The 21659-nt window shown below is 47.7% G+C and overlaps 1 protein-coding gene across 2 annotated transcripts in view; it reads left to right on the forward strand.

Annotated features, from left to right (window-relative positions):
* Window positions 1-1440: 1440 nt before the first annotated feature.
* The window catches only part of GRM7 (glutamate metabotropic receptor 7), a gene marked incomplete at its 3' end in the record, with an annotated part of 243052 nt that continues 222833 nt past the window's right edge, over window positions 1441-21659 (forward strand). For both annotated transcript variants that reach the window (XM_082060405.1, XM_082060404.1), the window contains exon 1: window positions 1441-2104. In XM_082060405.1, coding sequence (XP_081916531.1) covers window positions 1535-2104 — 570 coding nt within the window. In that variant the 5' untranslated portion in view covers window positions 1441-1534. The remainder of the gene's footprint in view (window positions 2105-21659) is intronic.

The raw sequence follows: 21659 nt of genomic DNA on the forward strand, positions 1-21659 counted from the left end.
CAAACAAACAGATAAAATAAAAACATCCAAGCTGAAAAATATGCTAGGGACACAATCTTAAAATCGCAGAGGTTTTGTGTTAAAATACCTTGATAATTATTGGATGATGTGTCACCAAGCACTAGCCAGCTCCATCTCAGTCAAGACCTGACCAGCAAAGACACTTGTGTCTGCCAGACCAGTCCTGCTGCAACATTTCAGTGCTGGGAGAAGAAATTTGGCCAGGCTGGAACAGATAAAAACCATCAGTTTTTACTGAGGTTTTTTACTGTCAGGACAGTAACAGTTACATTACTCTGACTTCACAGAAATATAACGCGTTGGAAATTAAGCAATCCCTGTAGTTGTCTCTTAGTGATAACACCTCAGAGTCGCAGTTGGACCGGGCAGGGTGGATTGCTGCACATTGGCTGCTGCTGGTCCATGGTGTGATGGGGCCAAATGCAAACAGCAGCTCTACTCGACCTGGTATTTATGAAGGAAGAATTAAAGGTTGTCTCCAAAAAATATGCTGGGTCCGGTGGGAACCAGGTGTCAGAGTCGTGTTTGGAGTTACTTTTGAACTGGGAACGTGACGGGGACTTGCTGGTCAGCAGAGAACGGCAACAGGTGCGTCCTGGGCTGTTCTAGTCTGGGGATGCAGGGAACAAAACCAGGACATTCCAGCGTTCTCGAGATTTCGGTGTGCCCAACAAAAACAGGTCTGGAGGTCTTAAACCGGAATGAGCTGCGTTACTTCAGTTTTGAGAGTATGGGGTTACACCCAAACTCCTCCTCACTGGCTCCCTCGGCACCCACCTCAGCGGGAGGAGGGTCCCTTGGCGACGGCAAAAGCCGGATTACTGGTGTTGATGCAGTCGCTTTGCTGGGATGCTCCTGCAGGGAGGGGGTGGCCGCCGGACCCCGCTGTTGTCCCCAGCACCCCCGCCGTGTCCCGTTCCCCCCGGCACCGCCGGGCCCTGCTGCCTGGGGGCGCGCTGCCTGCCCGGGCCGGCGCCGGGGGAGGAGGAAAGGGAAGAGGGGGAGGAAGGAAGGAGGATGCTCCAGTGGGGCTGAGCGGGCGTCCCCAAACGGAGGCGCCTTTGGTGGGTGCAGCCGCGCACCCCGCGCCCGGCTCCGGCGGCGACACGCGGGCCGCTGCGCTCCGGATCGGGCCCCGGGGAGCGCGGCCGCCCTGGTTCTCCCCTTCCCCGGTGGTCCGGCCACCCCCTGCACCACCTGTAGCCTCCCCCATCCCCACCGAGGCCGAGCCGGTAGAGCGGCCGCCGCCACCCCGCTCCACTCCGCTCCATCCCCAGCCCGGGCTCGGGCGGTGCGGCCGCATCCTGCGCAGCGGCGGCGGGCGGGGCGGCGGAGGGGGCGGGAGGCGGAGAGGACCGGCCACCATTTAAAGCGGTAGCGGCGCGGCGCGGCTCCCCAGTGCCGTGCTGCCGCGGAGCGCGGCGGAGGAGCCGCGGCCAGGGCGGGCGGGAGCGGCCGAACCTCCCCCTCTCCCGGCCCATCCCGCCCCGCCGGCCCGGCGCCTCCGGGCTGCATGAAGGCGCTGGGGAGCGCGGGCGGGAGCGCGGGGCAGCGCCCGGGCGGCGGCAGCACCATGGTCCGCCTGGGCAGGCTCCTGCGGCTCCTGACTCTGCTGAAGTTGCCCTGCTGCCTGCTGGAGTTCCTGCTCTCCGAGGCGGCCCAGGGCCAGGAGATGTACGCGCCCCACTCCATCCGGCTGGAGGGGGACATCACCCTGGGCGGCCTTTTCCCCGTGCACGCCAAGGGCCCCCCGGGCGTGCCGTGCGGGGACATCAAAAAGGAGAACGGCATCCACAGGCTGGAGGCGATGCTCTACGCCCTGGACCAGATCAACAGCGACCCGGACCTGCTGCCCAATGTCACGCTGGGCGCTCGCATCCTGGACACCTGCTCCCGAGACACCTACGCGCTGGAGCAGTCCCTCACCTTCGTCCAGGCTCTCATCCAGAAGGACACCTCCGACGTGAGGTGCACCAACGGGGAGCCGCCTGTCTTCGTCAAGCCGGAAAAAGTAGTTGGAGTGATCGGGGCGTCGGGAAGTTCGGTGTCCATTATGGTGGCCAACATCCTCCGGCTCTTCCAGGTAGGGCTGCGCGGCGGCGGGCGGGCGGGTGGGGGAGCCGCTTCCCGGCGGGCCGGGCTGTGCCGCGGGGCTCTGCCCGCCGGGGACGGGCGCTGGAGGCGCCCGCGGCTCCCGCCGCTTGGAACTCCGTTCGTGCCCCTTCAGGTGCTTCGTTTGCTTGCCCTCCGGAGCATCTGTTTTCCCTCCCAGCCACGCTCTTTGTTTCAGCGTCCTCCCCCGTTTCCCTTCTCCACTGTGCATGGCACTTTCTGGATTTATCGCCCCATTTGCAAGAAGCAAGCCGTGAAGGGAGGCGGGGGGGGGGAAGGCGATGATTGAGATGGGTTTGCTTTAGAGAGAAATATGGCTCGGCAGAGACGCGGGTGCAAGGCAGCGGGGGCACGGCCGGGACGGGCTTCGCGCATGAAACCTCCGCACCCGCCCCGGTCCCGGGGGTCCGGGGAGGGTCAGGGGGGCTCTGCCCGGCGGCTCTTGGCGGAGACGGGGCTGCTCTGGGCAGCTCCAGCCACCCGACCACTTTTTGGAGCCGGCTCGGTTCGGGCTCCCTCTGCCATCCGGGAGGGTGCGGAGCCAGCGCACCCCGCGCTGGAACGGGGGCGGCGGGGAAGGGGAGCGGGGCCGTCCCGGGGACTGGGGGCGGCTTGGCCGGGCTCCGGCTGCAGCCCGGGAGCGCCGCTCCGCGCCGCCGGCCGAGGCTCCGGCAGCTCCCGCAAGCGGCCAGGGATGAGCAGAGCCGGCGGATTGAAGAACCGTGCGTGTGTGTGTGTGTGCGGGGGAGACGCTGCAGCGCCCGCCCGATCCGCTGCCCCCACCCCGGGGCTCGGCCTTGTTGCCTGTTGGGGCACGGAGACCTGTCCCCCCCTCCCCCGGCTGCATCCTCCTGCCCTTCTTCCGAGCCCGGGAGAGAGCATCCCCCGGGGCTGGGGGTGTCCCCCGGGGCTGGGCTGTCCCCCGGGGCGCTGGGTGCAGCCGCCGGTCCGGCAGTGAACAGCGGGTGCTGCTCGGCAGCGATCGCGGGTGCAGTGGCAGTGACAGAACCGCCACCAGATGCATCGTGAGCAGAGGAGTTTTCTCGCTTCCTATCCTACGCCTTCGCATGCGGAAGGTGGTGGTGAGGTTTATTTTTATTTTTGTGCAGCGGGCGGAGAAATCCCCCGCTTTTCCCAGCTGGAAACTCGTGAGGTTTTCATGGCAAACCCACCCAGCAGTCGTCGTTACTCCTTATTCCCATCTGGCTGTTGGTGCCAGATACCCCATCGCATGCAAGATACACGGAGGGAAGCGCCTTCTCCCACCACTGCCCTTTGCACTGCCCAGCCGGACTCGGTCCTGTCCATTTTGCCGAAAGAACATTAAGGATCTGGTTTTGTTTTTCTTGCTCACCTCCCCCTCTTGGCAAATTAAAATGCAACTTGTACTGCTGCTGGATTCAGCGGTGTACTGAACCTCTTAACGATTTGTGCAGGTTTAACATGCGGGTCTTCGTACTGAAATGCTGCCTCCGAGCAAGCAGCCCGGCTCGTGTGTGTGAGCAAGCTTGGCATCGCTATGTGCGCTGTACTTGTTTCTGTTCGAGACTTCTTGCATTACAAACAGCCCTTCCTGGGCTGCAAAGCAGATGATCTCATGTCCTGCCTGAGCTGGAGCTGCGAAGCTGGGAGGGATGCGAGCGGTGAAGTTGTGCTGAAGTACAGGTTCAGCAGCCGCTGTGGGTTTGACCAGCCGGCTGGTTCATCCCCAGTCGCCTTCGAGAGCAAACCCTGGGCACTCTGTACCGAGATCTCGCTCAGAAGGAAATCCTGGGCACTGGGAGCCTTTTGTGAAATGCCACAATACCTGCAAAATCCTTGATATGTTACGTAATGGAGTTTGCAGAAAATAAGACATTTGGGCAGTTTCTGTGTGTAGACATACCTATATAAATCTAAAAAATTTAATGTATTGTGATTAAGCATCTGTTCAAAATTGCTTTTCAACCAAATCATCCAGAAAGCAGGAACTGGTACGTGCTGAGAGGGATTTTACTGAACCATGTACTTTACAGTTTGGTTCTGCCTTCTTTAGGCAGATTTTCACGCAATAAAACTGTTCCCTATTGTCCTCTCCTCCTTCAAAACACAGTTCAGACCATGTCCCAGCCAGGGAGAAATAAGAAAGAAAGGGCTATTTTAGGAAGGAGGAGGAGAATTGGACCTATGAAGCAACTAAGTACTGTTGTGTGGAGGTGGGTGAGAAGCTGTAAGTTATTGGAAAGAAAAAAAACAACCACAAAAAACTTATTAACCTCAATAGTTTCTGAAGCGCATGGGCTGCTGCAGCCAGCTCGCTTCTCCTGGGCCACTGCAGGTTTACTGACCGCGGCAGTGCTGACGGGTGGCTCATTTGCTCTTGAACACATTTTCCTGCTCAAACTGGCTTTTCCCCAACATCTCATAGATGAAAACTCTTTCCATCTGTGGAGGCCTCTGGGAAGAAATCTCACTGGTGTTGACATTTCTCTGACAGTATCTTGGAAGAGAAATATTTGTATTGTACCTTGACGCAGGGAGAAAATATCTATGATATAACCCCTACAGGGCACAGTGGGGTTTCCTCAGCCAGGTACTGATGCTCAAGGGGCTTTCTCTCCAGGAGGGGTAAAAGTTAAGCTGTTCACCTTCCTCTCTGGATACGAAGTTACAATATCTCTCCATGCAGCTCACCTGTCTGTCCCCAATCTAGCAGAGAGGTTTGGGACCATCTTTAGCTGATGCCAACAGGTGGATCAGCGGGAGAAAACAGCACTGAGGTCCTCTGGTTGGAGCTGATCGGTGTAGTTATTGCGTCAAGTTTTGTAGAAGTAAAAAAAATGATGTGAAGGATCTACATTAGACTGTGGCTTTAGGAAAAGTCCCTCCCCCTGCCGCTGTCTCCATCCCCATTTATTGCAGCATCGCACCTTGGGTAGAAGATGATGGGATTAGTCGGGGCAGGGGGTTTTCCCTGGGGCTGTGGGGATGACACCGAGTCCCAGGTGCTGCTGGAGCAAAGCGAAGCCCTAACCCTGGCGGAGCCTTTGACTGACGTGCTGCTGCTGCTGGAGCGAAGCTGTCGGGGCTGCTGGGGCTCAGCCACAGCCGTGGGTCATCGCTCTGAGTCGCCCAGGGCGTGCTGGCGCCTTGGAGGAGGGCACAGGAATTGCCAATGAGGGCAGGGTGTCTCCCAGCACCAAGAGGATTTCTCTTCCAAAATGACAACTAATGAGAGGTGCAACTGCCCTACAGAGGCGCGGGGTTTAGAGGAAGGGGGAGGCTTTACACACGAGTTCAGTGCCTGTCACTGCTGTGAACTTCATGTGGGACCTTCCCTGAGTTCCTCCAGTTAAAATGTTCAGGATCATGCCAAGGTCCATCCTGAGGAGCAGGTCAGACCCGCAGCTGAGCCCGGAGCAGAGCTGGGTGTTCGAGTCCCTTGGGAAGCCGTGGCAGACGAGCTCTCACCTTGGAAGGGGTTGAGCTGGGGGTGCCGCTGGCCGAATAATTTATTTGTGCATCTCCATTATTTAACTTGGTCCTCTCCAGCAGAAGGATGCGAGTGCCCTGGCGGGGGTTAATGGGGGATAAGCCCGCTGGCAATGTCCCTGTGCAGACCAGCGCTGTTCCCCGGGGGTTGTGTTCCCGCCCTGCCTGGACATCAAACGTCGGGTGATTCTGTGGATGGGGCGGTGGGCACGGAGGTGCTGCCCGCGCCCCAGCTCTGTTGCGTTAGCGCAACACAAGGGGTGATACCGTGTGTGGTGGACCGTGGAGATGGGAATGCATAGATATTCAAGTATGTCAAATAGAGAGACTTTTTCAAAGCACAATTCTATTTGAGCGTGCCAATAAATAGTATGCCGATTGTAAATTAAATATCTGTTCTAAAAATAAACCCGAAACTATTTGGAAGGCTGTTTCCAAATGCATCGGGGAGTTGAAGGCAATATGTTTTGAGGCTGCTAGTTTTGCATTGTAAAATATATTGTTACTTCACAGTGTCATAGCTTTCCTTACAAATTTAACGCCATGAAATTCAATAACTAAGCTGAAAAAAAAAATTGCCAAATGTTTCATCTGCTTCATATTTTCTGGGAGTAGAACCATGCAATATGGGGAATATTAGCATACTGATTTCTTTTTTTATACTAGAAAACTAATTTTTGGACTCCCTTAGAACTACAGGCTTCTCATTACAAGCTTTAATAATGAACTAATTACTGCTTCAGGTTTTTGTCCTCAGTGGATGTAATTTCAAATAGTCAGTCAACAATCGTTCTCTCCAGCCTGAATTTCTCTTTGCGTTTCCCAGTGATGGTTCTTGTGGCCCACAGGGGTGTGTTACCCAGCCCCTTCAGGGGACTTTTGAGAAACCAGCGTGGGATAAAAGGCTACAATGAGATTGGGAGTGTAAATTGAAATTTTCCGCATATCCCTTGGGGGCTCTTGGCTGCATTTCCATCCGCGGGCACCTTCCTACTAAATGAGCAAGATGCAAGTTGCAATCCTGCCTTCTGCTCGAGACACATTGAAGCCGGTCGAGACGCGGCTCTTCGGAAAGGAGGCAGCTTGGCAGCGCAGCTCGGGGTTGGATGCCGCTTTGTTTCTTAGAGAAGCCAGGGCTGGGAGCGAGGATGCTCCTCTGCCAAAGCATCGCCAGGCTGTGGCTGCCGGGGCCGCCGCGGTGCCGGCGCTGCAGCCGCTGTGGTCCATGGGACGCGGCTCAGGAACCAGGGTTGTATGAGAATCGCTTTGCAGAACGTGTGATCCCATCTTTGCAAGATTCTTAAGTGTGTGGTTTTTAATTAATTTTGTGCTGCTCATCCGAGGGTGAAACTTCATGGCATCACTGGAAGATTTGGCCAGTGTGTGAATAGCAACGGAAGCAAAGATCTGTCCTTGCCAAAGTGCAGCCAGCAGTCTGGAGACAGGAGGGTGGCTGAGAATGCTGCAAAAGACAGAGGATGTTTGATTGTGTAGCTTCTAGAGTGTTTCTTTCATAAAGCTCTACAGCATCTAGTAAAACGTGCAGTTTTACTAAGTTCTCACAAGAACATTATTGGAGGTGTTATTAGACTTGCAGGGCGTTTCAAACAGTGTCGATAATTCCTTCACCCTGCAGCAAAAGCCTTTGCAAACTGATTGTTCTTCCCTCTCTCCCTCTTGTTGAAGTTTCCGGCAGGAATCCGGGATTTAGGCCCAAAGGTTCCACCTGTAGGTTCTGGGTGCGAAGCCAAAGCCGGGTGTTGAGCCCCTCCTGCTGAACTCGGCTTAAGGAGGTGGTAGGAAACGGCCAATTTAATTGACTGCAATGTACCTGCCACGGGGGGGACTCGGGTTATTGCTGGTTTTGGGAAGAAAACTAACACACTCCAGCAACATTTTTCTCTAGATGTTAATATTTTTTGGATTCATTACCAGTTTATTGCATTTTCTTCTTCTTTTAATGAGACAACACTGGTTGTAGGAAGTGGAGTAATGTTTCGTTTTATAAAACATATTTCAGGTACACTTTTTCAGTTAGACTCATAAAGAGAATTTAACAAAAAGCTGAAAGCCGGAAGCAGTAACTTTAATTCTTTTCCAAAAATGGCTTTTGTGTTTCTCAGCAAGTTTTCATTTTCATCAGTCTCTAAATATTTGTCCTTGTTACTGACGCACCTAATACACGTCAACAGGCTGAGCCGTGCGGTTCTGCTCTATTGTTGTGGAAATATTGGGCTACATTTAGTAGATGCGGAGTCTTACTTTGCTGGTATAAATCAAAAGCAAAGGAGAATCTCTGCCTCAAGAGTTCATGTTTCCACGTGAAGCTCATAAGGGAAGGCTGGAGGTGCTATGGACATGGTGGGTTGGAAGTCACATTCATTTTCTTGACAGGGCAAAATTCAGTATTAGCGATAATCTCGGCTCTTAATCCATTTTCAAGTGTCTCTCTGTAGACTTTGGATAGAAGGGAAGAATCGCAAAGAGGGCGATTCCCAGTTTACTCTTTGAAATGGAAGAAGGTGACCTCTTTGGAATGACAAATGGAGGGATCGATCATTTTGAGGCACTAATTTTTATGAAAGAAATATTGATCTGGTTTCAAAACTCGTAACACTAATACTGTAAAACTATATGTACTATATTCTGTATTTCATTCTATTAAATGAGTTTTGCTTGGAGGCATTAAAACCATCCAACGCAATACTCTGCATCACAATATCAGATGTTGTTATTTCTATTTATAGTGGTATTCAAATTAATCTCAATGAGTGACAATGCTGACTGTCTCAGACACAGGGCTATGATGAATTTTATCATCATATTGGAAGATACGAAGCATGTAATTAAGGCTGTTTGGAGAGCATGGAATTCAATATAGTCAGGTCATTAGTGGAGTGGAGTGGGTATCCAGGCAGAGAGAAATTTTAAGAAAAACAAGTATTTCTAAATCCTTTCTCATTCTGGATGATTCCCAAGGTCCTATAAAGCTCAAGGCAGTAGAGAAGCATTACCAATTTAGCAGAGACTAAAGCAGGGCCCTGATATGGACCACTACAGTGTGGCAGCCCTGTCCCAGGCCACCGGTCACTTTTGCATGGTCACCAGGGATTTGTCCCACTGGAGTGACTCTCATACCTGTTGTCAGGTGAGACATGAGAAAGGAATTGTTGCCCTGAGGGTGGTGAGAGCCTGGCCCAGGTTGGCCAGAGAGGTGGTGGCTGAACCATCCCTGGAGACATCCCAGGCCAGGCTGGACGGGGCTCTGAGCACCCTGAGCTGGTGAAGATGTCCCTGCTCATGGCAGGGGGGACTGGGGGAGCTGGGAAGGTCCCTTCAACCCAAACAATGTGATTCTACAATTCTATGACCTGCAGACCATGGAGCTGCCATGCAGCCGTACTACATGGGGAAGAGACTCCAAATGATGGTGGGACCTTCACCTCTGGACGTCGCGCCTTCTCCAGGGACAAGTGCCTCCAGTTGGCAAAATTTGTCAAGTTGTGTTATATTTCCAGAGAAACCATAACTCCAGCAGTGCTGCCCAGCATCTCTCTAATTTAGTCTTTATTGTGATAAGCGACGCTTTTGCTGTGTCATTTGGGAAGCCCTTGTCTTCCCAAGGTCCTGCACTGCCTGGCGTGGCACAGGTGACATCTTTTCACGTGTAGGGCACCTCAAACAGCTCTGATTTTGTTCAAAGGGCAGCCTGACCTGTGGGGGAGAGAGGGACAGTTAGGACTAGTCTTAAGTTGCAACATTTCATTCTGATGATGGTTCTGCTTAACGTCTGTGAACATGTTCGTGCATGTAGGTGGGTGGGATCCGGCTGATTCACTTGGAGAGTTTCAAGCATCACTTTGTCCTGGTCCCATCCCGCTCTGGTCCCTCAGGTGTTCCCCTCTCATTTTCGGTGAGGGTCCTGTCGCCAACTCCTCCCAGTTCTCCATCCTTCCAGTGAGCCACCTGTCTGGGATGGGACCTGCGTAGCCAGTCTGGTCCTACCAAATACCTGCCTAAGTTATTTTATAAACTTTTCTCAAGAATATTCTACAACCTCCATGAAAGGCTATTTCTTTTCCTCTTAATAGCCAGCTTTTAGCCTCTTTGCTGGAAATTTTCCTGCTTTTGTTTTGACTGTACTTGCACAGCAGGCTACGAGGCTTAAGTGCAACACCAGATGCAATAGGTCTCTTCCTAAAGCAAGACTTCTGCTCTCCCTTCTGTGCGGGAAATGAGGTACAAAGAGTAGAGGGTTTGAATGTTGCAGTGGGAGAGATTTATCTGCAAGATTAACGTGCACTCTCTGATTCAGGCTCAAGATGTTAGCCTGAAGTCCCAATGGTCTGGATGGGTACTAGTGGTTATTTTAAATTGTCTTGTCCTTGTGATGCATTTCCAGTCTGTGCTACCTGTGCTAGAAAACAAACAAAAATCCCACAAGAAATTTGCTTTCACAATAGCCCTTGTTTAAAGCACTGAAACTTCTTCAAATGAGGACAGTAATAAAATCCCAGTTGTCTCTATCAAGAATCTTGGATGGAGAGGACGGAGGGCTGAGGATCTCAGGAGCCCTTTGTGCCCCTGTTGTCTCCGATGGAGATGCTCAGCTTCGGTGCCTTGCAGGTTTGGTTTCTCTGCTACCATTTTAGAAGTTGTGTAGAGCAAAGCATTCTGCAAGCTTATGTGCAGAAGATTTTCTAATAAATTTATTATTCATAAATATTTTAATAACAGTAATTAGGCATTCATCAGAATGGAGATTTGTTTCAATGTCATTACATTCAGCCTCATAATTATATGCATGGTATTTTTGTGCACAGTGCAAACTGAGTGCAGTTGCTTTGCAGACATATTGCAGCACGTGGAGGAATTTACATCTGTGCAGGGTTGGCATCAGGCAAGTTATTCAAGTTCTGGTATTGCCAAAGAAAGCTTGACCAGACTGACTGGTGGCAAGTTCCCTTTTCCCTATGAATATGGCCCTTAATTCTGGGAAAGCCGTGTGTTTGCTGCTTTCCAAGTACTTCTGCTTGAGAAACACAATTTGCTAAGCTTGGTCCATGTTTTTGTTTTCAGCCACGATGCAGAGGCTGCTAATGTCTAATCCCAGCAATACAAGAGCAATCCCAGCACACTTACTTTAAATAGCGAGGGTACAACCGTATACTTTCTAATTTAAAAGTAAAACAAAGATCATCTCTTGTTTCCAGGATGAGCTCAATGTTTGATAGGTCGCTAATGCTCATTGGGAGTTGTGGCAGTGTATCCTGACTATCTCAGTACTTCAATTCCATGCTAAAAAAGCATAAAAATAAAAATCAAAGGCAACCTAATTGAACCCCCCAATTTTAAAAAGTGTTTGTGTGGCCGGGGTCAATTTGCTGCTGATGGATGGCAGCGGAGCTCTGGCAGCTTTTACCAGCTGTCCGTACACCAGCCTGTGCCTTTCTTTTCTATTAATATCTCTTTATTCCCTTTGGAACCGCGTAGGTTCCCCAGTTCTGTGACCTTTGGGGCACTGGGTGTGCTGAGCTGCCCTTAGGGGGTCATGTCTGCGGGCAACACATCAGAGATGAGTGTGAAACAATAAGATGCAAACGAATCTAACGGATGGCTGGAAGTGAGTAAATTGCCCTGTTGCCATGAGAGGCCGGACAGCAAAACCAGCAGCTTTACCAGTGCTGGGACAGACAACGTGCCCAGAACCGGTTCCTGTGCTCAGCCCATCAAGGTGGAGTCATAATAGGCAGGATCAAGGCCAAATCCTATTTAATAAAAAAATGGCAGGAATCAATCAAAAGACGCAGGGAAACTGTCAACTCAGATTTGTCTGGAAGTTGTTATGATAATAGAAATGAAATCCAGCACTAATAGAGATGTTTCAGTGATTTTTGAAGAAGGTGATTTTGCAGCGGGACTTGAATGCACAGGCGTGATATTGACAATAAAAATTAGTTAACTGATTTTTGGAGTTTTGTAGTTTTTATATCCAACAGCAGTACAGAAAATCTCAGAGTATTAGTGATGCAAAGGAAATTATCTTGTTAAGGTGTTTATACCTTTACTACAGCAAAGGATTTTCAAAATTAGGAAAGGCTATTGTGATATTTGGGTGCCTTGATTCCCCAGCAAGTCTGTGGCAACTCCACGCCTGTTCCAGCGCTTGAAAAGGTTTCCCATAGCAGAGCGTTAGTGCCCTAGATGAAGTGATTTGTGAACAGTATGTCTGGCATGCTGGAAGTTGACACAGAAGAATTAATTTCCCATCTGCCTGCAGCAACCACGATGGCATCAGCGCTTGGGGACTCACAGCTCGTTTGCACTCCGTTAGCGGAGCTGGAGCTGTGCAAACCCAGAAGTGACTTGACTTCTTGGAGCGTTATGGAGGATGCCAGGACAGCTGCAGAAATCTGTGCCACATCTGGATGGGACAGCGGATGGATGCTGCGCAGGCTGCAGAGGTGCCCAAGCCCATTGAAAGGCAATTTCCAGCTTGAGGAATATCACCAATATATATATTGGTGATACGATAAACTGTGAAGGGCATTACATCCATGAAGAAATGAAAGCAATCACAAATGAGGGTTTTTCCCACCTGTGATAAATGTATTCTGCTAGAGAATCACATTGTTATTAAAAAAGCCCCCAAACCCTGTGCTTATTCTCTCAGGAAGAATCTTCATGCTTTTCAGAAGAAAATAAATACCCCTGAGCACAAAAGCGCTGAGGAACGAGGCCGATAAGTCTCCTATGCCATGTCCTGCTCGATTCAAGCAAAGCTGCTGCTGCTCGAAGAAATCCATCTGTTAGGGAAATAATGGCTGGTTATTCAAATGTGCGTCATGGCTGCATCTGTGATGAATGCACGTATGTGAAATAAAGCTCATACTTGTTTCTGAGTACACATCTATGCTTCATATTATAATATACACTTGATATTTAAATATATAACAGCTCTTTCCTGCTTGTATTAACCAGCAGCTGCTCATGGCTCTAAGCTCTGCTCAGCCCCAGGGAAAATGCCGCATTTGGGGCAGGTTGGGGACCCTCTGATGGGCCCCAGGGCACGTTTGCATGTTTGCAAACACCCCGATGCAGCAGCAGGACACATCATTCATGGGCAAAACTCTGCAAGAAGTTGTATCGGTTCATCAAAAACATGAACTGTTCCACAGGGCAAACCAGCTGATTTGTGATACCTCTGTGTGGCAAATCATTATATTCATTTCTATGCAATGGTTTGTTTATACAGGTTGCTTTGGTTTGCCTTTTGCTACTTTTTTAAATTGAGTTTTTGAGCAGTAACTGTGTGTGTCTCCCTCCTCCCCCCGCTGCGGTTCCTCGCTCAGCTCCGAGCAGCCTGGGGAATTGGGCTGACAGTTGATCCCAATCTCCGGGGCGAATTTGAGATAAGATGCTATTGGCTTCACGAAATGAAGTTTTCCTTTCGTGTGCCATTATAAAGGTATCATTGAGCCAGCAAAATTAGCAGATCATTCTTTTTGTCTTTCCTACTGCTTTCGTAGAGCATGGTAAATCTTATCACCTAAATGGCAATAAATACGGCACACGTTAAAAAATAACAAAAATAATGAGGTCTAGTTTAAACACACAGTGAGGAGAAAACACAATCATCTTTCTCAATTGAACTGCGTATTGTTCATGAATCTTTTTGTCATATTTGTTGACTGAGGGTTTTGTTTTTTTAATGTGCTCCATGAAGACAAATTAAAAACGCCAGTTGGTTAATGAAATAAAATTGCACTGAGGTTTGTGCTGCTTTGCATCTCAGTTTTAAACTTGGCATTATACCCTTGCAGTTATATAGTTACTGACATATAGTTACTATCCATATAGTTACTATATCCTGACATATAGTTACTATCTCCTCAGAGTTTCTCAGTGGGGGGTGAGATGGAGTTTGGGCTGTAGCAGCGGTTGGGCTACAAAATTACCTCGGGAAGGGTAGAAAATGCCCCCTGGGGGTTGTCAAAGCTGCTAAGTGGAAATAAAGTACATTTCCAGTTCCTCCCATTTTCGTTTTATCCCAGCCCGTGTCTGAAAACCAAGTCATTATATTGATTATGACTGTAAAACTTCATAAGACATTGTGGTTGTAACGGGTGGTAGCCCTTTGGGGAGTGTTTCGGTGGTGAGAATTAAGGTTACGGTGAATCCCTCGGACCCTTTGGTGATCCCTTTGCCATGGTCCACATTCGCAGGCTCCATTTTTTATTTTGCGTTGGCTAAATCCACGTTGCCTCTGGTTGACCGGTGGGTTCCATAGGGATGCTTTTCCCTCCCGTGTGTTTTGCCATGGTCCGCGGTGCTCCCCTGGTGACACGGGGACAGTAGATGGCACAGGACGCAGTGACCATCGCAAACCCCTTTGGAAAGCTCTATGTGCTCAGTGAGTTGCCCGGGATACTTACCGCAGGGAAGGGGCATATTCGGCTAAATGGCAGCCTGTCACTGCACAGAACAAAACACTCTCAGAAGCTGCAGCAATTTTAAAAACAGAAACCAGGGAGAAAATGGACTCGCAGGTACAGAGCACTCAGACAGGGAATTGGTGCTAATGCTGGGGATGGAGACCAGGAGCTGCAGGAGGCAGCAAAGTTACCGCTCTCATCTGTCTCCCCTTATCAAATGTATTCTTGGTTGTAATTTGGACAAAGAACTCCCTCAGACTTGAACTTGTGCTGGTGTGGCTGTGGGCCCAGGCTGGGTGTGATGGGGGATGGAGCGCAGCCCCACGGCTGCTCCGCAGGGCTGGAGCTTTGGAGAACCTGCGTTGCAGGAACTGTGTCGGGCCCGGATTAGATAATGTCTGATCCCCAAAAGTAACACACGACCTGACTGAGGGGTGTAGCAGCTGAGTACTCAGTGTGAGCCTCGGCACCTCTCAAACTTGACAAATTTATTGTCAGAACAGCAAAAAAAGGAAGAAAAAAATGTTTTCTCTCCAGGTCTTTCCCCTCCATCCCCGTCCCAGCGCTCACATTAATTAAGCAAACACGGTACAACCGTTTTCCTTAACAGCTGGCAATGTGTAGTATGTCCAGTTAGACTTCAATCCATCACCAGATGCAAAAGCCACAAAGCACTTCAGTTTCTTTGCGAAGGGCATACAGCTCAGCTCAATTTCACGTGTCACCGATATAAGACAAATATTTAGAAGACATTGTTTGTTTGGTTTGGACCTGTGAAATCCACCCTGTCACAGAAACCAGGGTGGAGCTCAACAGAATTGGTGTGCAGGGTTCAAACCCTTCACCATGAGGACTGACCTGAGGACGTGGGTCTGGAAAGCTGTCCAGCCAGGCTTTGACCTCAACCGGGGCTTCTGATTGCCAGTATCATATTAAAAATATAAAGAAGGTTGTAAAGGCAGTGCATAAACACCCGGCTTTTTGGCTGGAGCGGCTGGTCAGCGGGATTACGGATTGCCATTATCCCAGGTTTTTGCTCATTTAGTTTCACAGATGAACACAAAATCTACCCATAAATAACCAACTCAACGTCATCTTCCACAGTTTTGAAAAGAGAGAAACCTCGCCTGTAGGCTAACAGGCTAGTAAAGTGAAGTGTCTTCTCATGCAAAACAAAATCCCATCTACTTTTAACAAGGTTTAATCTCTAACTGCCAGGATTGCTGACTTTTCAACAACTTGTCGTTGCTTGAGAGTCCCAGTTGATTTGGAGAAGGATTGAAATACATGTACGCATGTTGGCAATTAGGCATTATTACCATTACTGAGTTTGGTCAGGCGTATGTGCTGGTACCATTAACAGCTTTGATGTGATGGCAGATGGAAAGGATTGTGGTGAAATCTGGTTTCTGCACTGGCTGCAACTTGGCCTAAAGTAGCTTTGGGTGTGAACCAAAGTGGATCTGGGTGGACACGGAGCTGTGTGAGTCTTAACCCCAGCCTGCGAGAGGATCAGCGCCTTTTTCTTGGCAGCACAAAGGGAATCAATGATCTCTGTAACTTCTGTGTAAGAAACCTTATCCCTGGAGTGGCAGAAGCAAAATCTGGCTTTTGGAGCTTCAAAAATGCAGGTGGTTGGTACCGGAGCTCTGGTAGGACCAGCTCAGTTTGACCTGCCGAGCACTAAGCACTGTGAAAATCCAGCCCGTTGAGATTCTGGGCGTTGCTGCGATGAATCCTAAGAAGCAGCAAATATATTATAGTATTTTTTAATTTGTGTTAAAATGAACTTCTCAGGTTAATTACTTGATTCCCCCCTTGCACTTTATCACGTATCTCCAGATGAGTTTTTCAATTCGCACCTTGGTTGCAAGAACATTATTGTGGGGAGCAGCGACCACAGCTCTACTGGTGATGTGTCCAACCAAAGGCATCGGCGGGTCCTGGTGGGACAGGAGCCCTGCTCTGCAAAAAGCAGCACATGGAGCTGTCTGGGAAGAGTAGAAATGGGATCATACGCTTCTTCAAGATGTGATCACGCTCTTCAGACTTTCGTAAAAATAAGAGCCCCCTATCCAGTCAGAAAAAGCACTTAAAGCTTCAGATTTATTTTAAAAAACCTTGCAGACATAAGCCTGCCCAAAAGGCTCAAAACTCAAAGACATTATGAAGTTTTAACACAATTATTTTAAAGGGACTATAGATATTCACAGTAACTTGTGGCCAGAGGAGCTGGGATTGTTGAGAAGTTGTGTGAATACAATTGCAATGGCAGGAAAATGACAAAGCTCTAGATAAGCTCTGAGGTGCTCAGGATGGTTCTCAAGACTTTTCCAGGATAGAAAGAACCTAAACATGAAAAAAAAAATCAATTATAGGCAGTTTAAAAATTTTAATTCGGTAGATTTGGGCGCTTTGACAAGTGAAGACAGACATATTAAAAATGTCTCGTGCTCTTCAACTTAAAAATACTCCCTAGTACAAAAAGTGGTTGAAATTTGATTAAAATTTTCTATAGTGAAAAATGGTACTTGTGTGGTGTTTGAAACAGAGAACGTAAAGCTACTTCACGTGTGCTGGAGTCCCAGCAGCCACCACGCCATGGGGCCACGGGGACCCATCACGTTGATGCTTTTGCACTTTTTGACTTTCTCATGTTTAATTCACTAATCCAGTGCTTTGGCTGGTGATTTTGGCATCCCAGGCGCTTGATCCTCTTCAAAGAGTTGACATTCTCTCAGTGCATTAATTCCCCTCTGGCATTAAGATGATAAGGTATTGATGAGAAACCTTGGAAGATTAAGACTTGAATTGAGTAAGAGGAGGACTAACCTTAATTAATGCGTGTTCCTGCTTCTTTTATGCCAGTTTATCTTCTCTTCATTAATGTTGTTTAAAGTACATTATAGATACGTGATTATAGACTTATTTCAAAATGCGATGGTGAGTAGTTGGCATGATCCAACCAAGGGTGATACTTAGATGGCAAGAGAAAAAGTAGTTACCACAGGACTGTGCTGAGGTGCCTCCTGGCTGGACTTGGCCTCTCTGTCTCCGGATTAAATGAAAATTAAACCGAGCAGCCTCATGAATCTTCTTCAGCTTTGCCAGTTTTTATTGACTCCTGTAATTGCCCTAATGAGACACTGCATTTAAGTTGTCTAGTCGCTCCCACCCACTAGTTTTTCTCTTGCTTTTCTGAAAGTCTGTTTTTCACATGGGCTGCTCCCGTATGCAGTTCTTTACATTAACGGGTTTTAAATGACAGTTCTTCTATATATTTTTTAAAATGTTCTCTGGGGAATTATGCTTCAAACAGGGAAATTGTGTGTTTCATTATCAAAAAGGGTTCAGGCTTTATCAGAGTCTTTTTGTTATAGTTGTCAGGGAGGTTTTTATTATTATTGTTAAATTGAATAATGGGGAGGAACCTGTTCTTAAGTCTTTGTACAAGAACTAAAATTTAAATCCAGATAAGCCTGCTCTGTTTGTAAAAGTGACTTTTTAAGGTTAACTGCATTTAGTTACAATCATTGGCTTTGTTACTTTATCTGAATTAGATAGCAAGGGGTTTTGCAACTGTAATAAGGGAGGATTGAACCCGGCTTTTAAATGTAGATTGGATATCTGGTGGTTATTTGTCGGGGACTGTTATTTCTTGGTAATGGGAAGAAACAGTTCAGCCGCTCAGGGCTGGCAGGGACGGAGCCTTTGGGGAGCGCTGTGGGAAGAGGAGCTTCACAAAGACCTGGAGCTGCATTTGCTTTGTAGTGAGTACAGAACATTGCATTTTGGGTGGGGAGTGGGATGCTCCCCAGGTAGAGCAGCTGGGACCCACCACCCTGTTCATGGTCCCAACAAGGACACGTTGGGCAGCTCTTACTGGCGCTGCTCATTCTCCTAAACCTCAGTCACTTAAGCCAAGTATTATAATTATGGACCATTTTCCTCTGGCTTTTCCCTGTTAATGAATACAGGCAGCTCTGCCGGTACCGGAGCATCCTCACCCACAGCTCACTGGTACCATCACCAGTTTGCACCACCTCCAGAGCGGACTCTGCACCAGCAGCTCGGCCGGAGCATCATAAAGCTGGAACTATCGCTGTACTGGAGCCAGGATGCTAATTATCGTTCTGCATCAAGTCGGTGTTATTCAGAGCCATCAAACATCCTTGGGATGGCAACGGCTCCCGACTTCTTGGGGCTGGGGTGGAAGCTGAATAAGCAATAAAGAGATGAAAAGCCGGGATGTGAGCGAGCTCGTGCAGCCGGGAGTCGCGGCAGCGAGAAAAGCAGAGGCAGCGGAGCGTAACCTTTGGAAATGTGGGTCAAGTTCAGCACATACTTTTGAAATAGCCTTGTCAAGAAAAAAAAGAAAAAAATATGGAGGAATAATTTGAAAATGTAAAAAAATATTCATTTGAGCATATTAAGGCCACTCCAGACTTTGGAGAGCTCACAGTTCAGAGAAAGCACGAAATGTAAATACTTTATATAATCTTTACTGTGACCATCATACTCACTATGGCTACGAAATGCATCATTTTTTCTTTCGGATGCTGACGTTTGTTGACAAACAGGACTAAGACAATCAGGAACAATCCCCTGGGATTGTTTTGGTGTTACACTGTGGGAACTTTCCTTGTAATTACCACAGAAAGGCAAATTGCAGCCGGCATTTTAAAACAGCAAGTTTAGATACCGACCTTTTTCAAAGGCTTTGATGAAAGATGCGAAAAATTCATTATAATATTTCTAATTTCCCAGCATTAAAATAGGAAAGACTTTCTCAATGTGCATCTTCTCAAATAGTTATTGTCAAATGTCCTGGTTTAACAAAGGTCCCTTGAGTCTATGCATGCCAATGAACTGCACTATTGAATTTATAAATTGGTGCTAATATATGCTCTACAAAAGGAAAGGGTTTATTTCTGTGTATACGTTGCTGTCATACAATTCATTACTGTAGTATAAATGCTTGAATGAGTTTGGTCTAAAGGTGCATAAATATATTTAAATAGATTTAAAATTAGGACTATTAAAATAACTACACAAATCCCCTAAGAGCATTTTGATGCAAAATTAAACTCAGGACACACACGAAATATAAAAAACTATATATATGATTAGAAATGATTTAATCATTGTCGTGAGTTGTTTTTTATTTAAAGTCATAAGAAAGCTCAAAAATAATCCTTAAAGCCATTTCTAAGGCGGTAGGGAAGGGAAACAAAAGCACCTGAGTGCTGGTCACTTTAAAGAACAGGCAGAATTCTGGGTTGGTGCCAGTTGGTTTATTTTGCTGTGGGTGAGGTTGTTTGGGGGGCTTTATCATTGACTTGAAAGACCCTTAACCAAAGCCATTCTTCAAAGACACAATAAGACGGTCCCTGCTCAAAAGAATTTACCATCTAAGCAGAAAAAAAAACAACAAAGGGATTGGAGGAAAGATGCTTTATCTCCCTCTTGCAGATGGAAAATGGAGAAACAATACAGGCTGAATCACCTCTGATGGTTTGAGGCAATCTGTGCAGTCAACTTCCGTAACCTGAGGCCCCGTGAACCACAAAAATCACCCTTCCCCATCCAAATGATGGGGTGGAAGGGAGCGTTCTCCACGGGACACAACTTCTGTGCCTTCTTCCTTGCTTCTAGGGCTTGATGTTATAGAATCATACAATCGTTCTGGTTGGAAAAATGATCAACATTATCTAGTCCAACCATAACCCAACTGTGGCACTAAAGCACGTCCCTAAGAACCTGGTGTTCACACCCTGTTGTCCTTGGCACCCTCCACGCTGCTCCGAGCATCATCTCAAAGGGCAGAGGAGCCTTCCCTTTGGAGGGCTGGGACAGCTCTGCTGTGTGCTGTTGAGAATCCTTATCATCAGGTGAACTATTGACAGTAAGCCAGGTAGTTAATATTAACAATGGGTGAAAAGGAGAGTCCTTAAGCACCTGTTGCTGTATATAAAACTTAAAGGATCAAAATATCAATATAGGGGGAGGTTAATGCTATTCTCTTTAGAAAAGAAAATAATGGAAGGGGGGAAAAGAACCATTAATGCCTCAGGGAAGTAACAGCGTGTGCAAGGGCGGAGCAAGGCCAGAGCAGGTGTGGAATGAGATAATTAGGGTGACACAGGTGGGATCAATTAGGAGGTGGTAAATGAGAGGAGCCGCGGGGAGAGGGGCAGTAGGAGGTTGAGCTGCGTGGAGGAAAGAACATATTCTCCTCTGGTGAGTGAATATTTAAACTGGCTTGGGGTAATTGTTGTTGCAAGCTGAAAATTTGGATGCTGTACTGTGCTGTGTTTAGAGGATATGTTTTTGTAAAGGAATATTGGGAGCTAATCTTAGTGAAAAGGGCTCTTTAACTTTCTTCTTGATCCTGCCAGTGCTGGAAGTTGCTAAAGAAGGTTCCTCTCTTGCCATGAAGTACCTGAGACTTGAATTTCACCCCAGTAATTCCTGTCTGTCACCTTCTGTTCCCTGAAACCCCACAAATCCATGTGTTAAGCAGCCCCTTGGATGGGTGGAAGGAACTTTTATCCAGTGCAATAGTCGTCACTGCACCGGGATGGAGAACTTTGCTAGAACCTTCTCCTGGGCCTCCAGAACTGAATGGAAAATTTGGCATTAATGAATCTAAGCTTGTATGAGAAATCTGACTTGGAACAGAAATTTGGGTACTGGTTCTTTTTTTAGTGGAGTGTGAAGTGTCTCATATGTACCTTAGAGAAGGTTTTCACCTAAAAGGAAGGAAAGGAGCACTTTGGAGTTCATATTGTGAGTTTTCTACAAAGAATGACTTTAAATGCACTTTTTGTAATGCACGACTTTGTTTATTTTAAAAAAGCCTGCATTATTAAATTTGGGTTTGTCTATGCAAACAAACATGAATTATTTTGCTAGCTCAAGTGTCTTCTCAGTCACCCATAAATAAGAAAATGACTTGAAAGTGCAATTGATCAAAAATGATGCATTGAGTTTTTCCCTACAGGGAGGCCATTGAATTCGGAGTTCTGTCAGGCCGTGAATTTCTCCCTCATGCACAGAAAGCCTTTCTCCTTCAAAGCTGCCTTTCATAAGAATATCTTTGTTTTGTGCAAATGATGCAATAATTCAGCTAAATCTGCCCTCATTGAGGAAAAATAGAAATGAATTGTGTGTGACACGGAATGAATTTCCAGCCGGCTCGGTGGGAAGTGGTAAACAGGGCTGACGGCTCCGGGTCTCTGCGGTGGATTTGGGTCTGGCCGGTGGGTGCTGTGCCCAGAAGATCAGCAATGTTTCCAATGGCATGTAGGGAATGTTTTCCAGCATGGTTTGTTCTCCTCGAGCTTTTGGAGCTACTTGTACAGCGGGGAATAATCAAAGCAGATGGTTTCTTGCACATGCGAGCAGCAGCGGGGGAAGAAAGGGGCTTTAATGTTTGGGGGTTTTTCTGTCTGCAAAGTGAGTTTGATTCAAATTTTGTTGAAAAGCACTTGTGTTAGCTTGAGAAATGGTATGGGGTTACTGTTTCCATATATATATATATATATATTTAGCAATGTAGGAATTGGACTTGGTATTGGTGTCAACCATCAGGAGTTGGGTTTGCATTGAACTGGCAGC

The sequence above is a fragment of the Streptopelia decaocto genome (assembly GCF_964273445.1).
Source record: "Streptopelia decaocto genome assembly, chromosome: 8".
Lineage (NCBI taxonomy): Eukaryota > Metazoa > Chordata > Aves > Columbiformes > Columbidae > Streptopelia > Streptopelia decaocto.